The sequence below is a fragment of the Rissa tridactyla genome, chromosome 1 (genome assembly GCF_028500815.1).
Source record: "Rissa tridactyla isolate bRisTri1 chromosome 1, bRisTri1.patW.cur.20221130, whole genome shotgun sequence".
NCBI lineage: Eukaryota > Metazoa > Chordata > Aves > Charadriiformes > Laridae > Rissa > Rissa tridactyla.
This window is the reverse complement of record NC_071466.1, coordinates 132,292,818-132,314,202: the sequence shown is the minus strand read 5'-3', so window position 1 is coordinate 132,314,202 and position 21,385 is coordinate 132,292,818. Positions and strand designations below refer to the sequence as shown.

The 21,385-nt window shown below is 42.1% G+C and overlaps 1 protein-coding gene across 1 annotated transcript in view; it reads left to right on the top strand.

Annotated features, from left to right (window-relative positions):
• TBX15 (T-box transcription factor 15) overlaps positions 1 to 21,385 on the top strand; it is a 102,021-nt gene that overhangs the window by 38,889 nt on the left and 41,747 nt on the right. The window contains exon 2 of the mRNA XM_054185222.1: positions 20,316 to 20,529. Within this exon, the coding sequence (XP_054041197.1) occupies positions 20,316 to 20,529 (214 nt within the window). The remainder of the gene's footprint in view (positions 1 to 20,315; positions 20,530 to 21,385) is intronic.

Genomic DNA, 21,385 nt, shown 5'->3' with positions numbered 1-21,385 from the left:
ACTGTTTTCTTTGCTGAGTGCTCAGGTGGCATGTGGCCTTCGAGAGCATCAGCGGCTGCCACTTGCCATTGCTTGTGGCAAGGAAATGGGGAAGAGTGTGAAGGGCTACAGGCCAGCAGAAGGGATCTGTTGCCCTGGCTCCTCCTGTCCATGGCGGCTTTCAGATCTCTTTTCCCTTGGAGCCTGGCTTCTTCCTTCCGCTCCCAGGAGTGCCCTGTGCAGGGTGGGACAGCCTTTGTCAGTGAAACGTGTGAGTGCGAAAGCTGTTGGACTGGTGCTAGTGTTAACAAGGTGAAGTTGTTTTAAGACTATGTTGTGGATCTATCTGCGATGAAGCTGGTAGCGCTGCTGTAAGCAATAACTTCAGGTGGTTTGTGCCAGTCCTCAGCCACCATCAGTGAGCCCAACTCTGCCTTCTGCGTGAGGGTTTCATGTTTGGCTGATGGTGAATGTAAATGGATTTACTGCTACTTTGAGGCAGCAACTGTGAATTAATCATAGCCCCTGTGAGGGAATGGCTCAGATCTGAGCGATTCTGGTAAGTGTGATTCAGCTTGGACTTCCCCAGGATGCTTCTAGCCCAACTGAGCACAGGCACAGGGAAAATAGTCCTGGCAGGGCTTTGGGGGAATTATATGTAAGTAGTTGTGTGTGTCTTTGCTCTTGGACATGTGTGACCCTTGTGTAAGCCCCCTCAAACCAACCTTCGTCTAAAATTAGTAAGAAATTGATCAAGCTCATTGAAGAAGCTGGAATCCAGTTATCTGTGACGAATTCTGCATAGAATTGCTTTAAATCGTAAGGAGAAATTAAAGAATTTATTGGGATCTGCACTAAACTGGTCTGTGCTAGTAGAGAGGTTTTTTGCTTTCTGGTGGCTTGTGCTATCAAGGCAACCGTGCTGCCTTATGAAGTTTGAAAACTCTGTTCATTCTTAGGCAGACTGTGCTGGCCTGTGTGACTGATTCGTATGAACTGTAATATGCTTTTTGCTCAAGAGCTGCACGTTTCTGGCAGATTCTTTTGAGTGCTTTACCAACCTCTGAAATAAAAAGCTGTAGAGTATTTAAGCGCATAAATAAACGGGAGGAAATCACATGCAGTAAATCACCAGGAGTGCATAGACAGTCTAAGGATTTTGAAAGAAATAAAGTGTGAAATAGCAATGACACTGGGAGGGAGTATAATAAAATCAGAATAAACAGTGGGTCAGGTGCTAAGCAGCCTGAAGGCTGCTTTGCTCCACTCCAGCAGCTCAATATAGCCGTTAAACAAACATTTTACAGCTGGAGGTACACACACTCTAGTTCCTCTGAAGTTGAGTGCTGTGCCACTCTTTGCTGCGAGGGTGAAATAGTAGCACGCAGTCCTTGCGTCGGCAGCCTGCAGGGCCCAGTCAGAGGGTCAGTGTGTGGGGCTGGGACAGAAGCAGTATTCACTGCGTTAAGGTTTTCGTGTTCGGAGTTCCTGCTTAACTCGCTGCCAATTCCAAAGCACCTCTGCCCAGTCCTGCACACAGCAAGAGTGGGGGAACCACAAAGGGATGCTGAAGCCTGTGGAGCACCTCCTGACTCAGTTGAGGCAAATGGGAAGTTATTCCTATCTTTTAAATACATTGCCTCTTGCAAGCAAATATTGGTTTTCATGCATCAGTGGAATTTCACAGGAAATTACGCATTACAGGCAAAAATGCAGGGGAAAAGTTTATAAGGTAGGTCTCAGCTCTGCCCCCTGGTGTCTGTGCATTACAGCATGGCCTCAGCACCACTGTACCTAATTTGTTAATTAATGAGGCAAAGTGATGTATTTTTTTGCACTCAGTCTCCTTCACTCACAGTTGCTGGTGTGCATGTATGTCTATGGAAATTATGCTTAAATGAGACTGTAGGAGTTTAATTACAGGAACATCGTTATGCCAGATTTTTTTCCCGAGGAGATGACATTGATCAGTTCAGTGGATGACGGTGGTGGGGGCAAGTCTGAAGGAAGGGCTGGAGGGCGAAGAATGACCTGGCTGTGTAAATGTTTCCTCTCTTATGTGAAAGGTGCCACAGGAGAAGTCACAGAGGTGCTTGCTGAGGTCTGTAGCGCCTCCGTAGCTGGGAATAACTGCTCGCACTGAGAGCCTTTCGATGTCTTCTGTGAGTGTGTGGGGAGGAGGGAAAAGATTGAGCAGGTCTTTGAAAAGAGAAGATTTTTTATTTCCATATGATGTGGTAGAAAAGGGAAGAAAGCATAAGGACGTGATACAGCGGAGGAGTCAGGTGACAAGATGGGAAGTTTATCCTCGCAATGGTGTTTTACATAAATGTAATTGTGGCAAGACTCTGTTAGGCCCCCATGGTTTTGCAGTGAACAAGATGATAGCAATGACAAATCTTATCAATACTGGTGCTGACAAATCTTACAGATTTACCACAAAAAGGCACAGGTTTTGCTCACGTTGCATCAGTTTCACAACAGAGAGACAGGCTACTGCCTATACATGGCTTTTAAGAAACCAAGTAAAAGACAAAGGGCTTCTCAGAGCCTTGTAGAGAAATATGTTATGCAGGAAACCCAGAGGAAGTTCCAGCTCTCCTTATGAGCCTGGGACTCACGCCTCTAGGTATGGATAATCTCTGGTAATGGCTCATCACCTATCTCACAGACAGTGTGGGCACCTGGCAGAGCTGCAAATGAAGCGAAGAATGAAACTTTCTCCTAGCGAAGTCCAGTCTCATTTTTTTTTAATGCAGTTTTCCAGAATGAACGTTTCAGAGAAACATTTCCTTTTGTTTAATTATCTTCTTGTCTAATAACCATTAGTACCGTGTATCACCCTCTGCAAATTGACTTACACATGGCTTTTCTTGACACTTCTATCACTGTTACATGAAAAGCAACTGATTCTTTAGCTCAAGTATAGTCCTGAGACTTTTTTTTTTACATCTAGAGGCTTTCCTTGAGCTTTTGACTGTCAGTCTTAATAGGACTTTATTATGTTTGCTCTTTTTGATGTTAAATACTAGACCAGGGGTAGAAACTAAAAATTTGATGGCCACTTTTTTGCAACTAGTAGGCTAATACTTTGGGCATTGCAAAATGTAGCATTGGCCTGTTCATGTAAAGAGTAGCAACATACTTCTTACCTATTACTTGCTTTCCTGTATGTTTTGCCCTAAGAGTTAAATAAAAGTAGGTGTAAGTATAAACATTTTGTCTTTAAGTCCTGCTACTCTGTCAGTCCTCCTGAGTTTGATAAAAATGTACGTTTCTGTGAAAAAAAAAAAGTGTAATGTTCCTACAGTAATTCTTAGCATGTTTTTGTGTCATAAACCCGTGAATGTTGTGCTAGGTGTTTTATATGCAAGTGTGCAGTGTCCATTTAAGGTAAAGGGGGTGACAAACAGAGCATTTGGACCTGAAGATGGTGCTGTCTGTTACGCGCAGAGAATGGAAGACCATTTGGGTAGGTTTGTGAGATCTCAGCTATGGTTCAGTCAATTTTTTTTACACAAAGCTTGTCTAAGTTTTGAAAACAGAGCATTAGCACCAGCAGGTCTTTAGGACATAGCTACCGGGTTACAGCATCTTTCAGCACCAGATCAGAAGCTGGGTCAAGCCCAGCTCAGGGGGAATAACAGTTACCCCCAACTTCATAGATGTGCAGTGGTCCCTCTTTAAAAGGAGTTTGATGAGTCTCAGTTCCTTCTTCTACTGCACGACCTGGCCGGTCAGTCTTGTCCTCTGCAGCAGAGATGCTCTCTTTCTGTGGGCTTCTTGGGGATTTAGCATAATGATCGCCTGAGACCAAGTAGACCCTCATAAAAGAGCTCCTACCAGGGCAAAAATCGCTCCATGGCAGATGTGTTGCTTCCAGAAAGCTATTCACACCATCCGTTTTACAGCATTTGAATCTCTGGTTGCAGGGGGGGTGTGCTGATGCATGTGCCCCATGCTACGTGCAGGAGAGAAACATGGTCTTTCCTGGGGTGAGGGAGCGCTGTTTGTCACAGCCTTTCGTGAAGGAGGGAATTGCTGTGGCTCAGGTTTCAATGGGGGTGACAGCATGGGCCTTCTGGTTGTGCCATGGAGTGGGGAGCACTCTGCCACCTGTCCCTCCAGGGATTGCTGCACGGTCACTTGCTGCTTGAAATGCCAGGGACCCCGGCAGTACAAGTTTTGGGGGTGTGAGGGTGGATGAGTGTGGCAGTAGTGGGTGGGATGGAGATGGGTGGGACACCACAGGTTGCCCTAGTGATATCCTGCACAGGACACTTACTTTGTGCTCCAAGGCCTTCTCTGCATGGGAGGTTCTTACTGATTTTTTTTGATTGCCAATCAGTATAAGGTATCTTTTACTCAAGAAAAAAAACAAAACCAACATCACGCTTGCTACTAAAGTAACCCAAGAGTGTCCGTGGCCTATAAGGCCATGTGGAGATGCCTCGCTGGATTTAGAAACACTAGAGTTATTACACAAACCATGTCTCATGGATGTGACCTTCTCCGTTCCTCCCACTCAGTAAACAGAGGAGCTGGTTATTCTCTAGCTGCGTCTTCCTTGCAAGAAAGGCACATTTTTTAGAGTAAGATACATAAAATAAAGTTAGCTGTCTTTCTGTAAAATATTTGATATAATGAGCTTGTAAGAGGTTTTCCTCAGTTGCAGAGAAAGCAATAGAGAGGCAGGGGTTGTAATAGATGTAACGTTGGATTTACTTTGCTACCTTCTGGGGAAAACGTGTTGCTCCTCTTTTCCAGTGAGGCAGCCAAAGTGCATTAGTTTACCTTTCTGTAAATATCCTGACTTGTTTTAGCAGTAAAAAGACACCTGTGGCTGCAAAATTGGCATTTTGCAAAGACATCTTGAGATTCAGCCATGGTAATAGTCATTTAATTTCAGCCAGCCACTTTCATTTTATTTTCTTTTATTTTTTTCCTTTGTGCCTCAGTGGAACTTGCCTGCAATGGTACCGTGTTGTTAGTGAGGAGTGTTGTGAGACATGCTGTCTGCTCAGAGCTGGGAGAAGAGTCTGCAGATGGCTAGAAAGCCTTTTTCCTATTGGTTTCTTTACACCTAAACGCCATAAGATTTAAACAAAGAACAGACTCCTCAGCCGGGATTCTGGGTGCCTCGTGCAACAAAAGGTATCCTGTTGAAGCAGCCCCACATTGCTCTATTATGTTCATATTTTCCTCCGACATGAAATGGAAGCGGGCAAGCAAGCTGCTGAGATGGGTTGAGAGGTCCCCGCTTACCTGGCACACACAGAAGGACATCATCTGATCTGCTCGAGCAGAGCAGACCTGCAGCCAGCAATAGAAAGCAAGACTGTCTGACGAGAGCTGTGGAAAGGGAGGAAAAGAATTGTCTGGCATTGAGGACATCAGCCTGCCTCACCATCATTCCTTCTGCTGCCTCACCTCTGAGGTGTTTTGTGAGGAGGTGTAAGGCACAGGGTTGTAATGCTTCCTGGACTGTCCTCACTTTGCAGCATTCCATCTCAAGAAGCCAGTTCCGATAACCTGTCCTTATCTCCAGCCTCTTCCTTCTCCTTTCTTACTCTGTACATTTGTTTAACTTGTGTTTTATCCTTGTTTTCTTCCCTTCCCTCCCTCTCTTTCCCTGCCTTCCATAACGCGTCTCACCGAAGAGCAGCCCAGCTGCTTCTCAGACCCCGCTGGGCTCCAGGCTGGAAGGGCTGGGTCACAGTTTCGCTTTGAAGCGTCACTGCGGGGCTTCGCAACTGTACGAGGAGAGGAAATTGCTGCCTCCGCCTGTAGCCACATGGTCAAGCTCAGCAGCATTAGAGACAAGCTTGGGCTGCTTTTCACATCCAGTTTTACCACACAAGAAGAAGGTGACAGAAGTACGATTGAAGGGACGGTGGAGAGAAGGGGAGGAAAGTATGTTGTTTTGAAACTATCTTTTCCTTCTCTTTTCCCCCACGACAACTGGCGGATCTCTTACGAGTTTAGTGCTTCTCTCTGAAAGGAACTTCTGAGCCACAGATGGCAGCATTTCAGCAATAAGGAGGGCATGGGAGGATGCACAAAAGCACCAGAGATAATAAATTAAGTGATGAAATAATATGTTTCGAGGCCCAAGAAGGGACGTGCTAATTGGCTGCTTGTGCACTTATACTCCATTCATAATGAAATCCCAGTGACAGTTAAAACTCTGCTTTGTCTCTCTGCTCTTCTGAGAGGCTTTTGAGCTGACCAGTGAGATAAATCTACAGCAGTGTCTGGGAAGGATGTGAGTGATCGTCTGTGTATCAGAAAAGTCACATGCTTTTTCATTAAGACTTTTCATGTGGAATAAGCTAAATGGTAACATGCGCTGGTAGATACTTAGATTTTGGGTATGTTGGTGTCCATGAGCATCTTTCAAATAATTTTGACTTTTCATTCTGTGTATTTTCTGCCGTAGCACACTATCAGTTTTCTCTGTGCCACAGTTGTTTGCGATGGAAACCCCTAACTGCAGGAAGAGTTTCTCAGTGTGCAAGCTCTAATGCTGGATGGCAGAGTGAGAAGACTGCAAAATCAATGTGTTATTTGTATATCCGTTTATTAAGAAATTGGTTAATATTATCACTACATTTACCCTTCAATTTCATAGTCAACAGCACAGTGAGATATGTGGAACAAATCACATAATTCAGACCTGACATTCCAAGACGCTCCGAATCCTGAGAAGTTGCTGTTGCATTAAAGTATATTCATTTAGCTGTCAGGGATTTTTGCACACTTGAAATCTGGAAACTTAATTATTTTAAGCTCATATCCTGAAGGCTAAAGGAGAAGTTAATGGTGAAGTAAATTCTTGTTGTTTTCTACTTCAAAAATTTATGGAATATTTGCATTCTTTCCTGTAGTTGAGATTGAAAATTTTGAGAATCTTGCAGATTTTCTTTCCGCATGAAAATTCTCATCCTCATTTTCTAACCTGAAGCTCTAAAGTAGTTCAGTAGAATGCTTCACATTTCTTCTTCTCATCTGCAGTAAGATACAGCAACCCATTCTTCCTACTATCAAAAATCCAAACTTTTTAAGAAAGAAGATGGTTGAAAAAAACCTCAATAAACTCGAAATATGCACATAATTTTCCAAATATAATACATGCTTTTTCAAGGTTTTAAAAGAATGGGTTATGAAATAGTTTAGTTCTGCGTGGTTGAAAATGTGTGGATATTCATACATGCAGAAAATTACTACCCCTGTTTTTGACATCCATAATGAAAACTATCTGAGGTCACAGAAGCCAACAAAGTTTCTGAGGTCACCCCCGTTGCATTTTCTGAGGTCACCACTGTTGCAGTGACATCGGTGGTGGGGTAATCAAGCCAACCTGAGACCTTTGCAGCTTCAGTGCTTCCAGACTGTGTCCTTTGTAGTGTATTTTGCTGTAAGGCACAATTTGTTGATAACATCACAGTGGGGCATCCCATTGTTTCCAGTGCGCTGAACTGGGAGGCCGGCAGACATAAGCTTTCTGAATAAAAGTATTTTTCATAAAATGACAAACACAAACTATCAGAAGATTTTGCTCACATTCTCCTTGAACATATATTTTAGATTAGATGTGGGTGAGAGAAAGAAAGGAAAACAGACTGGAAATTTCCAACATCTAGAAATGCTGAATTATGCAAGTATCAATTTTTAGTATTAAGCAGTCGGATGTTTTTAAGTTAACAGACATCTGGATATTTGGATGTGATTCTTCATTCCCTTTTATCAGTTTTATTCTGGCATGACTTCTAGCCAGAAAGTGGAAAAGTATGCCTCAAAGCAGGTAAGGGCATGTAGGCACATGTACAGGAATGACTGAGAAATAAAGAGGTGTATATCTACATGCACATTATGTGCAACATCTGTGAAGTGTTTATGTCAAGAGCCATTCATGCCCTGTTATTCAGAAGGGACTAAATATGTGCTTTAAGAGTAAGTGCAAGCGCTTGGTTGTATTTCTGCGTGTGTGACTGTGAATGCCAGGTTAAGAGCACATACTTCTTTCAGTGAAGTGGAAAAGGTTATGCACCTCTTCAGTGGGTGTACAGATGAAGTGTTTGTGAGTTTTGTAAAGATGAATGAAGTTCGTGGAGTTATTACAGTTAGCTTGTGATCGCCAGATGTTGGAATATGTGTGTACATGCATGCTCGTGCATCTGTTGTTTGGATAATAGGATATACACATGTGGCACAACGGCGCAGTGTAGGTGTTATTACACTCAGGACCATAACTTCAGCAGGCGTAAATCAGGGTGGCTCAGTGGAAGTCAACAAAGTCCAGCAGCGCGCGCTTCCTGGAATCAGTATGTGTGACTGCTTGTAGGGATTTTGACGTCTGGGGTTGTGGTTGGCAGAGTGTCTCAGGATGTGACTTTGGGAGCTTGAGCTGAAGACAGTAAAAGAAAAGAGAAAAAGCCAAGCCACAAATACACACCCGAGGAGCAAGGATGTCAAGGGAAAAGGAAAGAATACATTCACCGAAACTTATCTTCCAGGCTAAACCACCAGTTTTGTGTTTCTATTTCTCGGTGAAAGTACATGGAAGCTGTGAGATTGTAGAATATTGATTCTTTACATAATTCAGTTGTTGGCAACGTCTGCATTAACAAGTCATGCAGCCTGACAGGAGCAGATCTGCGGAGTGAAATGGTTGGTGTTCAAGACCTGATGTCCAGACTGTCCAGACTGTCTGACTTTCGAGTAGGGTTAATTTAATTTAATTGCTGTGGTGTTGCTGGGGAGGGGCTGGAGTCTCTCTCAGGCATGACCTCATTCCTTGTTCCAGTGCTGCTCCACAGGGGAACAGCTTATACCCACTGTTGTGTCACCTCTGAGCTTGGGTGTGAAGCTTGTGCTATTCCGTCCCCTGTCCCTTCCTCACCCTGCCTATCTGTTGGATTGAGGAGGAATGTAACTCAGCGTCTCCTTCCTCTGCTGTACATGAAATGGGAGTCTCTAGCTAAAGGGCTTCCTCCTGCCCTGGTTGCCAAAAGCAGCCACAGCCTGGCTCTCATTGAAGCATTGTCTTTGTATGCGCTGCCCAGAATTGCACAGGCGTATTTTGTGTGGTCAAATGACACAGTATGGAAGTCCACTCCTCTGTCCTTTCTTACCCCTAGGTCTCTTTCAGCGTACCCTACCCTGTGTTCTCTCAACTACAGCTGCTGTTGATGTGCTGCCTACCTCAATCTTTCAGCTCATCTGGGCAGTGGTTTAATTTTAAGGTGTTCTTAAACATCAGTGCCTGGTACTACTCCCTGGATGTGGAGTGAAGCATCAGCTTTTGCAACTTTGAAAACTTTTACAGTTTTAACACTTTCTGTGAATAACCTCATCCTAAGCGTTGTTCACTTTTGCAAGTTGCTTGATTATTTTAAAGTTGTTAAGATAATTGTTTCAAATCGATATGAGGTACATTCTTGGTTGGAATTGAAGGGGAGATTCCGTTTATGGCTTGTGATGTGTCTCTGATATTTCAGATTTCAAATGAAATTGTTTTCATAAGACACAGTTGCCTTTTGTAGCACAGGCTGGATCGAAATTCCTAACGCATCCTTCCCAAGTCCATGCACCGTACTCCCATAATGCAGCGCTGTAACATATTCAGTCTCTTGTAGTTCTGACCCCCATGAAGTCATGCCAACTCCATTCCATTTTGCCACTTTTAAAAGTCATTTTTTTTTGTTCTTGGCTTGGGCTTGAAACATCAGAAGTTAAAAAATCAGCACCATGCTCAGGTGCTTCTGGAGAATCTTCTCTCTCAATCCTACCTGCATAACTGCATAGTCAGAGTCAGGAATACTGGCTGGTTTGGTTGCAAGTCAGTTGTATGTGATGCAAATAAAAGGAAGAATACGTTTATCACTTGTGAAAGATGCCTCAGTCTCATTGTTTAGTAAAAACATCTGGTCACTCTGCAGAGGTGATCAAAACAGCAAACGGAATGTTACATTGCAATAAGCTTCCTGATGGAAAGTAACATTGAAAATACTATAATTTCTGCTTTGTGAGCCAGGGGCAGATCACTGATTTAAAAGCCAAATGCATTTTTAAAATTAAATCCCATACATATACTTACGTGTCTCTGTGTCCGTGTGCGCGCATGCATGTATGTAATAAAAATAGAACAGATTCCGAGAGCGAGCAATTAAAATGTTTACAGTCAAGGAGAAGCTTTGTTATGAATAAAATCTGAAAGGATTTGGATTACAGTCAAGAAGCTTAGGTAGAGGGCAATCAAAATTGTATGAGGGCAGATAGTCTTCCAAGGTCAGGTTCAGAAAGGGGTGTGGGGGACAGCTTGGCTAATTTAGCATATGGATGAAAAAAATGTAGTTTAATGATTTGTTGAACTATTACAAACCCAAACATCAGTTCAACAGGACTAGCCTGATAATTACTGTTTTCCCAAAAGAAGATTGTAGATTGTGAGCAAAATGAACAACTTAAACTTCAAACTTCAGCTTAATGGAGCTGTATTTTTCACGTAAAACCATTCCCATGGAAATTTCCCAATGATTTCCTTTTGAAATGGTTTCATTTAGAAAGGAAATACAAGCGATACATAGAGTGGTATTTACCTCTTTACAACACTGCAGCAAATGAACACTCGTCCTAAAAAAGGCAATGCATTTTAAAGTGAAAAGGGAGTCTTTCTCGTCCTGTCTGCACAGTTACACAGTGGAACTCACCGCCTTGTGACAGCACTGCCAAGAGCTCAGTAGGACTCAGGGAAGGGTTGGACATTTCTCATTACTAAGATGCCAGCTGGCTCCCTGATACTGCTGTCATGATAACCACCATGGTATAGGGAAACACATGTAACGTCTCTTTCCCTGTGGTTTGTAGGCCACCAAATATCTTCAGCTTGCAAATATTTAAGATGTTAGCCTTCATTTGTTTGAGCTGTGTTCATACTTACAAAAAGATAACTTTTTCCGGACTTTGCAGGAATTTTAAATTTCTCAGCTATTTCACATTGGTCTCAGAGAGAATAGGTACCTCTGCAGCATTAATCTTGTGTCATGTTTTCCTTTTTTATGAGTGATTCTTTTTTTTTTTCTGGCAGTCCAAGCCACAGAATCCAGAAACAGACTGTCCCACAGCTTGTGCCCGCTCCATCAGGGAAGGGCCTGCCACAGAGCTGGGATCTAGTTTCAAACTCCTGCACAATTTGTGGTTATTTAGAGCCAACATTTTGGTTTAGGCTGGTCTCTAAATATTTATTGTATGGTTTTATTTATAAGAATAATGACTCTATGTTTATGGGCTACAGCATATAATGCATCTAATGCCTGGTCTCTTATTTTTTTTAGCTTTCCCTAACTTTCAAGTGCGTTTCCACTCTTTAATTTTACACAAACTCTTGAACATTGGCCAGACAAATTCTTTGTAGTCTGTACAGTTCAGGATCTTGGCCAGCTTAAAGTTGTCATCAATTTCACCTCTCTCTTCTTTTAATAACATCCCACTTTCTCCCTAGTACTTCTCATGTTTTTAAAAGTTGCTGCTCTCTGTGTTCCTCTGCATTTTCTTGAATTTTATGCTCTTTTATTTTATTTCCTGATTTAATGGGATCTTATTTTTCTGCATGCTCTTTTTAAGCCCTCTACCATTTTAAGTATGGGCTTTCTGAATATTTGCTACTGAGCAGTCTTTTTGTGGGGCTGTGTTGGTGATTGCTTGTTTTAAGGCAATGCTGACTTACAGCTGCAGAGAATCTCCTCAGGGAATTTTAGGAATCTCTTCGTTTCTTCTGCGCTGAAATTTCAAATTGCATTTTCCTCAATGCTAGTCTGAGATACTGAAAACCCAAGATATTTTTTGCTTTCTGGGAGACAATAGTACAACATCAAACGCTGAGTCCAAGTCCTGCTACTTCAGTGAAATATGATTGCCAGGAGCCTCTGCTGGGGAAAGGTTATGTTTGTATTTAAGCAAACAAGTCACCTCAATCCAGAGGTGGGAGAGTTTATAGAACAGGTTTTTGGTTGACATCCATTTGACGGGATATTTTTAGTTGTGATGGATAGTCTAAGGCACAGACTGATGAGTTGCAGGCAGTTTTCCTGAGAGAATATGGTGGGATTGGGTATGAAGTTTACAAAGAAATCCTATGCTGTGACACTATTCAGAACACTCTTGGTCACCTAGTTTACACTTCTGCAATGAGTATTTACCAAATATATTTGCCAAGGATGACTTCAGAGCCCAGCAACCACATCTCCGTTTTCAGCTGATGCAGCTCAAAACTGTAGCTGGTCTCTTGAATGCCTGGTCCTAAACTGTATGTTGGCAAAATGCATACGTTTTCTTTTTCTCAGCATTCTTAAAAATTACAATAGATCGTGAGATACAAAATCACTTTAACGTTTAACTGTCGCTAATATTCTTTCTCCTGGCTGGAGCAAGGGCTAATTTTTAAGGGCAAACCCCGAGGGCTAAGTATACTAGTATACTCCAGCTGCTTTGTACTTCTTTGCCAATACTGAGAAGCCATAAACCCAATTTAACTTGCTGGTTAAACCAGGTTTACAGCTGTTTTGCATTGCTGGAGTGAAGTAGAGCAGCTGGAGCATACCAGTGAATCAGGGTGATTTTTTCTTTGCTGGGTCTTGTGTCCCTTTGTTGAGTCTTATATGGAATAAGCCAAGGCAGAAGCAGTCAGTTCTTGGCAGTGCACAGTCAAGTTGATGCAAGACTTGCATTTAGAGCCAAAGCCACCGTGTTTTTTTGTCTTTGAGTTTGCTTTTATGTTCTCCTACTAGTTGTGTTTGCCATGGGGATATAGGTGTGTAATAATTCCATGTCATACTGGCCTTATACTCAATCTTTGTTTTGGTAAGGGCAGCCATCAGCTTGAGTGTATTTTACAAGCTTTGCTGGCTCAATTTATCTTATGAAAACACCTTCTAAAACTACAATTTAGGAGAATGAAGAAGTCATTGAGGTTAAAGTTCCAGAGGAATTCTTCACTTTAGAATCAGCTTATCTGTCATTGATTTCACTTGTGACTGTATCAGGTCTCTCTATTTGTCTGTGCCATATTTTCCATCTATACAATGTCTTCTAGTTTTGTCTCTTTGAGTCTTGTTGATATTATTCCCATTTTGTCCTTCTATGGTTTCATAAAAGGGTCTTAGGCTGGAAATTAATTACTTGAATGCTTCTTTTGGCTGTCTGAAATTGCAATGCAGCACTGATATCGACGATGTCCTAGGTTTTTGACAAGCTTGTACTGTCCCCAGATCAGTAAATCTCAATATTGTTTGCAACTTGGAGTCACTTATGTAATAAAAATAAATATTATTGGGGGTTAGATTGGATAATATTAAAAAGGTCCCTTTCAACCCAAACCATTCTGTCACTCCATTATCAGTAATAAACAGGTTACAAATCCTAGCTGTATGTAGTTGATAATGGGCCTAATGCTGGAAGAAGGTATGATTAATGTAGTTGGGTATGTGAATGAATGGAAAACAGTTCAGGAGGATGAGACAATATGTAAGAAAACCTGCAGAACCATCTTTGTGTTAGTTGTTGTGTGCGGCATGTGCGTATGGTTAGAATCACCTGGGAAGTGCTTAGAAACCTTTGCCTACAGCGATTGCTGGATCAGCTGTGTAAAAGGCAGCCATGCTAATCTGTGTGGCTCTTGTGAACTCCAGCCTGCCTCACCTCTGCTGCGCCTGCTGTCTTTGCCATAGCCGGGCTTCTTGTATAATTTTGGAGTTACTGAGGTCTTTGTTTAAGCTTCTGCCCAAGTATTATTCTGCCCAAGAGGAGGGTGAGGAGACACCTCAGTTCCCTCTACAACTACCTGAAAGGAGGTTATAGAGAGGTGGGTGTTGGCCTCTTCTCCCAGATGAATAATGACAGGACCAGAGGAAATGGTCTGAAGTTGCGGCAGGGGAGGTTTAGATTAGATATTAGGAAGAATTACTTTACTGAAAGAGTGGTCAGGCACTGGAACAGCCTGCCCAGGGAGCTGGTTGAGTCACCATCCCTAGAGGTATTTAAGAAACGTCTAGATGTGGCACTTCAGGGCATGCTCTGAAGGGCAAAAATTATAGGTTTGGGTTTTTTTTTTTTTTTGTGTGTGTGTATGGTTGGACTCAATGATCTCAAAGGTCCTTTCCAACCATGAAGATTCTATGATTCTGTGAGTTAGTGGGAGAAAACAGTTTTAAACCAGCAGCCACCACACCATGGCCAGATGAACTTCCACTCTTCCAAACTGTTCGGGCTTAGTGAGTTTCTGTTCTTTCAGTTTCATAGGGTTGCGACATTTTGTATCCGGAGTCCAGTAACATCACACTGCTGTATGCATTGTTCCCATGCTGCCAATTTTGTGGGGTGGCACTAGCCAGTTTAAAAATTAGAAATCTAAAAAGAACCATGAGATTTGTCTGCAATCAGCAGCAAAAGCAAAGTGTTCACTCTCTGTTAATTTCAGCTGAGTTCAGAGAAAAAGAAAAGTGACGTCTCCCAAGTTTTCTCTGCCCACGCATATCCAGGATTTTGGATCTTTGTAGTCTGCAGATCCTGATTGCCAGCAAATCCACTGCAGGGGAGAGGGAAGGACCACCTGTTGCACTAATGTTCACAAACCTTGCAAACAAAAATAAACAGTTAAAAAAAACCCTAACAGCTTGTAACAGCTGCCACATTCCACCCAGAGAAATCTTTATGCTAATGGAATCTGACAGGATCTACATTAGATATCTACACACATGCAAAAAAAAAAAAAAGTAAAAAGAGAAAGAGAATAAGTCTTTTGGGCTGCTATGGGTAGGTGGTGTTTTATGTATATAAAGTTTTTGTCATTGTTCTCACTCCTGTAGTTTACATTCTTGGGTACCTTGGAGTAAAACATTTGTTGAGTGCATAAGCTGCATGATGGGGCCAAGGACTAAACTGAGCTCTTTTTGTTTTTCTGGTTAAATATGGGGCACACTATCCCTGCTGTGCTCCAGCTGCAGAGAAAATTCTGCTGAGGGTCCATGTATGAAGTTGCTTAGAAAACTTCATGTCTTTTAATGTCTCACATACCGGTTTTCCTTTTGTACCAGCCTAATGAAAAAGCAGGGAATGTACATGAGGAGTACTAGGCAGCTGAGCTGTAGAAAGAAGTCAGGCAGTAGCAGCTCGCTGTTTTGTGTAAGAGGGCTCTGATCCCAGGACACATAGTGTTGGTGCAGGAAGCCGGTTTGGGTTATTTTCGATCATCTTGGGGCACTCAGTGGGGATGCTGACCTTAGAGTCACCGTGCTTGTGAGAATGGTGTTTTCCTTCCTATCCACCAACAAGAAGCCTGGGAATTTGTGCATCAAAAGAAATCCGGAGCTGAGGATTTCCAGGGCAATCTGGAGATAGTAGGAATGGGAAAAGGATTAAGAAAGAAAAAATCTGAACTAGTTTAATGTTCCTCTGTAATCTCAGCAACTTCCACGGTATCCCTGGGATCTCTGAAAGTGACCCTGTGGTCTTCTAGGTAGGCTCAAAGGTTGCAGAAAGTGCTGAGAAATTTCCTTTCCTCCAGACACAACACTGTTAAACTGCAGTAGCTGGATGCGTTGCCAGTGTGATAAGGGATGATAGGAAGCCACCCAGCAGGGTAGTAGAAAGGGAACTGCCTTTTTACACAGTAGCGGGGAGAGAGGTCTTCAGGCGCTTCAGGTGCTTCAGGCCTCAGGGAATTGTTTTCCACATTGAACCCATGGGTCTTCTCCATGAACTTTTCAGTAGTGTCGCTTGAGATAGTTTCAAGCTCCTTGAAATACAATGCTTGCAAGTGCCTGTCTGCTTTTGACAGATCAGGCCAAGTCCCATGGTCAAAACCACTTCGTCAGCCTCTTTGTCCAGCAAGCTGTCTGTAACAAGGGACAGCATTTTATGAACTTTTCTCTGTATTGTCTCTGGGGAGAATGTATTAGACTGGAGGGGTTAAGCATTGCTGTTCCCTTGTGATCAGTGGGTCATTCTCCACACAGACCAAAAGGGATGTGTTTTTTTCTGGCTACACATCACTCCACAGAACAGCAGAAATAATTGGTGGAAACATAAGAAAAAAAGAACATAAGGAACAAGCAAGAGTGGAAATGGACAGTTTTAGAAGGGATTTGCAAGAAGGGGGAAATGAAAGAGGCAAAGTGATATGAACTGTGCAGTCAGCAGGAGCTTTGGAGGTGTTCACCTCAATAGCTATGGTGCAGCAGGAAGGGGCCTTCTTCAAGTAGACAAGTGAGAGGAAGGACTTTGTAAAGAAAAGTAGGTAAGATCAGAAGGTGCAAGTTCATGGATACCTGTAAAAGCAATGAGGAACATTTTGACCTGAGACTGTTTCAACTGAAAGTCCAGTGGAGTACTGTAGGTTTAGGAACCTCGGTTGCATCTGCTCCCACTTTTGCTAGTTCCCAGAAATGGGTGAGCTTGTTTTTAAAGTATCCTTCATCAAGGACTGTACTCTACCCTAGCAAAAGAAAACCATAAAACTGTTTTAATTGTCACTTGCCTAACATACGCCAAAAGTGGCACCAATTGCAACCTACCATACCACCAGAGAACCAGCATTCCTATGGCAGCAGTCTGAGAAGGCCTAACTCTGAAAAGTTATTTAAGGAAAGGCAAGGAATCATCATGTCACTTTGGAGCTATAAGAAATTACAAGAAGCTCATCTTCCTCAGAAATCCTTCTGTTTGTCCTTCAGTGAGACACAGTATGAAGTACCAGACACAATCTGCACCTCAGGGTGTTCACAGGCATGTTCTTTTTTGTTGGATTTTCAGGAGCCGTTCCCTAATTCCCCTCTGCTTACACCAACGCAAAGTAGATGCAATGTCTTTGAGTTTAGTGAAGTTGCACACCCCTGAAGCTGCTGAATGAAGAAAACCAAGCTCCCTATTCAAATATCAGAAGAAAACTCAGATCTTCCTCTCCTACTTCATTGTGAGCAAGTATGTGCAGCAGAGTAGCTTGAGCTCTGCTAGCTGCCAGGCGCCACAACTTGTTACTACATATCAAGATGGTTCACCATGCACCCCTCTGTATGTTGCTTACTTACAGATGTTGACACCTGTCTCTTGATTAATCCAGAATCCTAACACATGAAGAGAACTCTAGCTAAGAGTCACAGAGTCTCATAGAGCTGGATGTCATTAGGGATGATTTTCATATGTCAGATGCTCTTCACTTCACCTGAATTCCCTGGGTCTGGAGTGAACTCAGTGTCTCCAACTAGATGACACCGTTCAGGAGGGCTCAGCTCAGGAAAGGATGAAGAAGACACCAAAAGCCATCAGCCTACGGAGACTGAACTAAGGGCAGTAACACTAGTGACTCCCCTCTCCCATTTCCAAAATTGGAGGAAGGAGAGGAACTTGTGTTCTGTGCACTAATTTGGGGGTAATTATAGATCACATTTCAGGGCACAAAATAGTCGTCCTTGGAAGAAAAGAAGGGTATTTTTTCCTGTTTGTGGTATCTCATAGTTGGGTAGATACTGATGTATCAATAATTAGTGAATTCCTTTTGCAATTTTTTATTGGCGCCAGCATGGCAAATTATATCCAAGGATGTGGCGCTCCTTCCATCATTGTCAAAAAAACCCTCCAAAACTCTGTTAAAGTCATTGGAGTGACACTGGCATAAAATCAATGACAGGGGACTTCGGCCTCTGATATTTAATTTTCTGCAGCATACAATTCCAGTCAATTCCCAGGGATCTGCAAGACTCCAGCCACATGCCCAATTTGAAAGGCTGTCCAGGAAATGCTGTAATGACAGTATCTAGCCAAATGCCATCTGTTGGCCATTTACCATACTGCTTCAGAGGACACACAGTTTCTGAGTGCCTGAACTGAGCCCAGATGATGGGGCCTAAAAGTCTCTTTGGATGCAAACTTGCAGGTTAGTACCTCATTCAGGGAGGAGGACTCCATAATGGAAGCTTTTCCCTTGGTCCAGTCTCTTCAAACCCCCAGTGTAGTTTACCTATATTTTCTTAGGACCTCAGAGAAGATGTAAGACTTTTGGTTAATGGTTCAACTCATGACTAGACATACAAAAAGCTCTTACTGTGATCTATGAAGCACCCTTTTGCTTTTTGTTGAAGGATAAAGTGATTAACCATCCCTAGGAAAACAAATGTCCTAAGCATTGTGACCCTTACTCAGGTTTACCTGCTCCAACCCTTTGAGGTGGAATAATTTGAGCTAGAGAAAGCAGCTAAGTATCTCTACTCCTGCGTCACTGGGCTCCTGAAGCAGGGAGCAAACTTCTCAGCCACTCTGTAGTCTCAGATTAATTCTCTGTCTTGTGGTCACAAAACGTCATCAGGTTATCTCATATTATCTTGAATCAGCTTGTGTCTAGGATAAAGGTTTTGGGTGTGGTACTGGTCTCCATGTAACAAGCCTCTGGTGGTAGGTTTGTGCTACTCCTTTAGAGGGGTGGAGCTGTTATTGTTTCAGCCCAACTTGGAGGTCAGTGGGAGACATAAAGGGCTCCATAGTCAAAATGGATTGGGAGCAATACATACTGAACCTCTCTAATGTCCTACAGAATTTCTACATTGTACAGGCAGATTGTCTAAATTGTTGGCAAAATTTACTGAAAATGTCTTTCAAGCAAGTCCACTATCCAATGACATATTCACCTAGGGTTCTTACAGAGGATAAAAGCTTCTTGCTTGCACTGTGACTGTAAGTTTCTCATATACCATCAGCCAAACATGCAGCAGTATGAATTTTCCAGATATTTTTCCATGTGGCAGGAGGTGGGGCTCGTGGTTCTGCAGGTGGCATCTTCACCCCCAGCCTCTTCTTAACTAGGGCCCTCTGCACTGGTGTGCAAGCTGCTCCAGGAGACACTATCTCTCAGAAATACTAAATCCGAGACCCCGCCTTCATGACCTCAGGGTTATTAAAGAGTTTCTGGCACTTGCTTGGTATGGAAGGAATTTTAGCTGGGGTGATTTCATCATATTTTTAACACAAATTGTTACTTTTTGTCTCCTTAAATTTCCCCGTCAGGCAGTGATATCTTTCTTTCTTAAAGTGCAGAGAATACATATAAATAGCTGCTTTGTCCTTCACTGGGCTAATTGTATTTAGGTGATCAATGAGGACAGTGTAAAGTATTTGTTCTTCATCACCGCTGAAATCTACAAAGCTCTTCTTGAGCCATTTAACCGAGTGCTTCAGAATACTTTATTTCTCTGTCAGTCATCTATATAATACTAGCACCATTTTGTTAAAAATCAGATTTAAAACATAAACAAATTGCTTTGCAGAATGTATTGTGAATTATTTTGATGTAATTTAGGTGTGTGCTCTGTTGCAAAATAACACTGCTATTTGCAAAATTTCAGCTTAGCCCTACTGTATGAGAGCTAGGACCATATACATATATGTATATACAACATACCTATGTAATACATACACGAGATAATTTTGAAAAGAAATGGCCATCTGACTCAACGTGCCAACTTGGACCTTTAAACTGGTGGAACCTCACTTCTTTGTTTGTTTGCTTATTTTTTGAGCAAGACTTCTTCTTCTCCCCCATAAAGAAATGTAGTTCTCTCATGTGCTCTTTTCTTCAGGTTACTTCAATTGCTTTCTTTGGTAACATATTCCATATGTTTACTATCTCCACTTTTTGTCCTTCAGTAGCCTAGAGCATCTTCCTCACCAAAAGCTGCATGGTTATTTTCTCAGGAAAATTGTTCCAAAAAAGATATTATGGAAGCAAATAAAACACATTTCCAAAATGGTGCTGCCAAATAGCAAAATAAAAAAATGTTCATTATTTTTGATGACAAGAATATTAAAAGGAAAAGAATGTGTTGTTTAAAAATAACCAGCTCTTCAATAGTACTGCAAGAGGATATTCAATTAAATGGAATATAGCTTTCCAGTGAGACCATCTAATCTTGGATTGAAACTAAGGGTTGAATTAATTTTTTTCATTTCTATTTTTTCATCTATATTTTGTCCATTCCCAACATTGTGGTGATGTTTGTTACTATTTATATTTTATGTTGAAGGTCCTTTTTTCAGCTGTTTCTAAAACTTTACAAAAATGCCAGATGTTGTGTTGGAAATGCAAAGCCCCAAATCAGAGCATAAATCAAAGCAAATCATAAATATATGTGTGTGTGTGTGTGTTTGTGTATATATATATACACACACGTATGTAAAAAAGGCCATTGTCCTCTTTTTTAACACTTCCCTTGTTGGTTTTCCTCTTTCCTTCCTTTGCCACTCACAGCAGGTAGAACTGAAGTGTCTTACCTGGCTTGTTTACTTTGCAGACTCAGAGCAGAGCACTGGGTCAGACACAGAGGTACTGGCAGAAAGGACGTCCTGCTCGTTTGGCTCCCATTCTGACCTTACATCTGGTGGCTCAGGCCCTCAGCCTCCTCCACCTTCATCCATGGAAGAGATCCAGGTAGAGCTGCAGTGTGCTGACCTCTGGAAAAGATTTCATGACATTGGGACAGAGATGATCATCACGAAAGCAGGCAGGTAAGATATCTCTGGCTTTCTGTCTAGTTAAACGCAGATCATAACAAAACAAATTAAAAAAAAATCTTTTTTAAGAACCCCCTCCCCCCATTTTTCTACTTGATAAGCTGGAGGAATAAATATGCAGGAAAAATTAAACTTATGACAAGTTTCAAAGCTTTATCTCTTATTAGCTTTCTTAAGACAGGTGAAGTTGTTTCATATAACTGCTAGAATCTGTGGCTCCAAAGGAGAACTGGCAGCTGCAGGAAACCATTGAGGATAGCCTTTCCTTTGAGCAAATAAATCAGGAAATAATCACTGTGCTGTTGGCAGTACTGAATTTAAGATGAGTTATGAATTTGGGGGTGAGCCATTTGAGTTTCCTTTCAAGTTCCCATAGCACTTCATGAGCCAGTTGATTTAATCACAAATATAGCGAAATTCAAATGCACCTTTGCACCAAATGAATGTCTTCCTGCAATTCTAAATAGACAAAATGTTAATGACTTCCAGTATCAAAAATGTGGAGGCTTAATGTTTCCCTCCGCTATTGCAAGTGATACCATATCAGCTGAGGTTAGGAAGAGCCGCTAATAAGCCAGATTTTTTAAGGAAGAAAAAGTCACCCTGCCATTGCTGTCTACTATTAAAAAATGGCTAGAAATTTCTTTGACAAAACACAACACCAAGATAGCTGTAAATTTCTAGATCCCTCAAACCATAAGCGATCCCAGAGTTTTAGACATGTCTGCACTAACACAATGTTCCTTACGTCCCCCTAATGATGTTTTAATTGCCATTAATACTGCTGAAGGGAGTCAGCACCATGGACAGGGCCCGCTAACGCGAACAAACCACGTGACTGTCCCAGGAG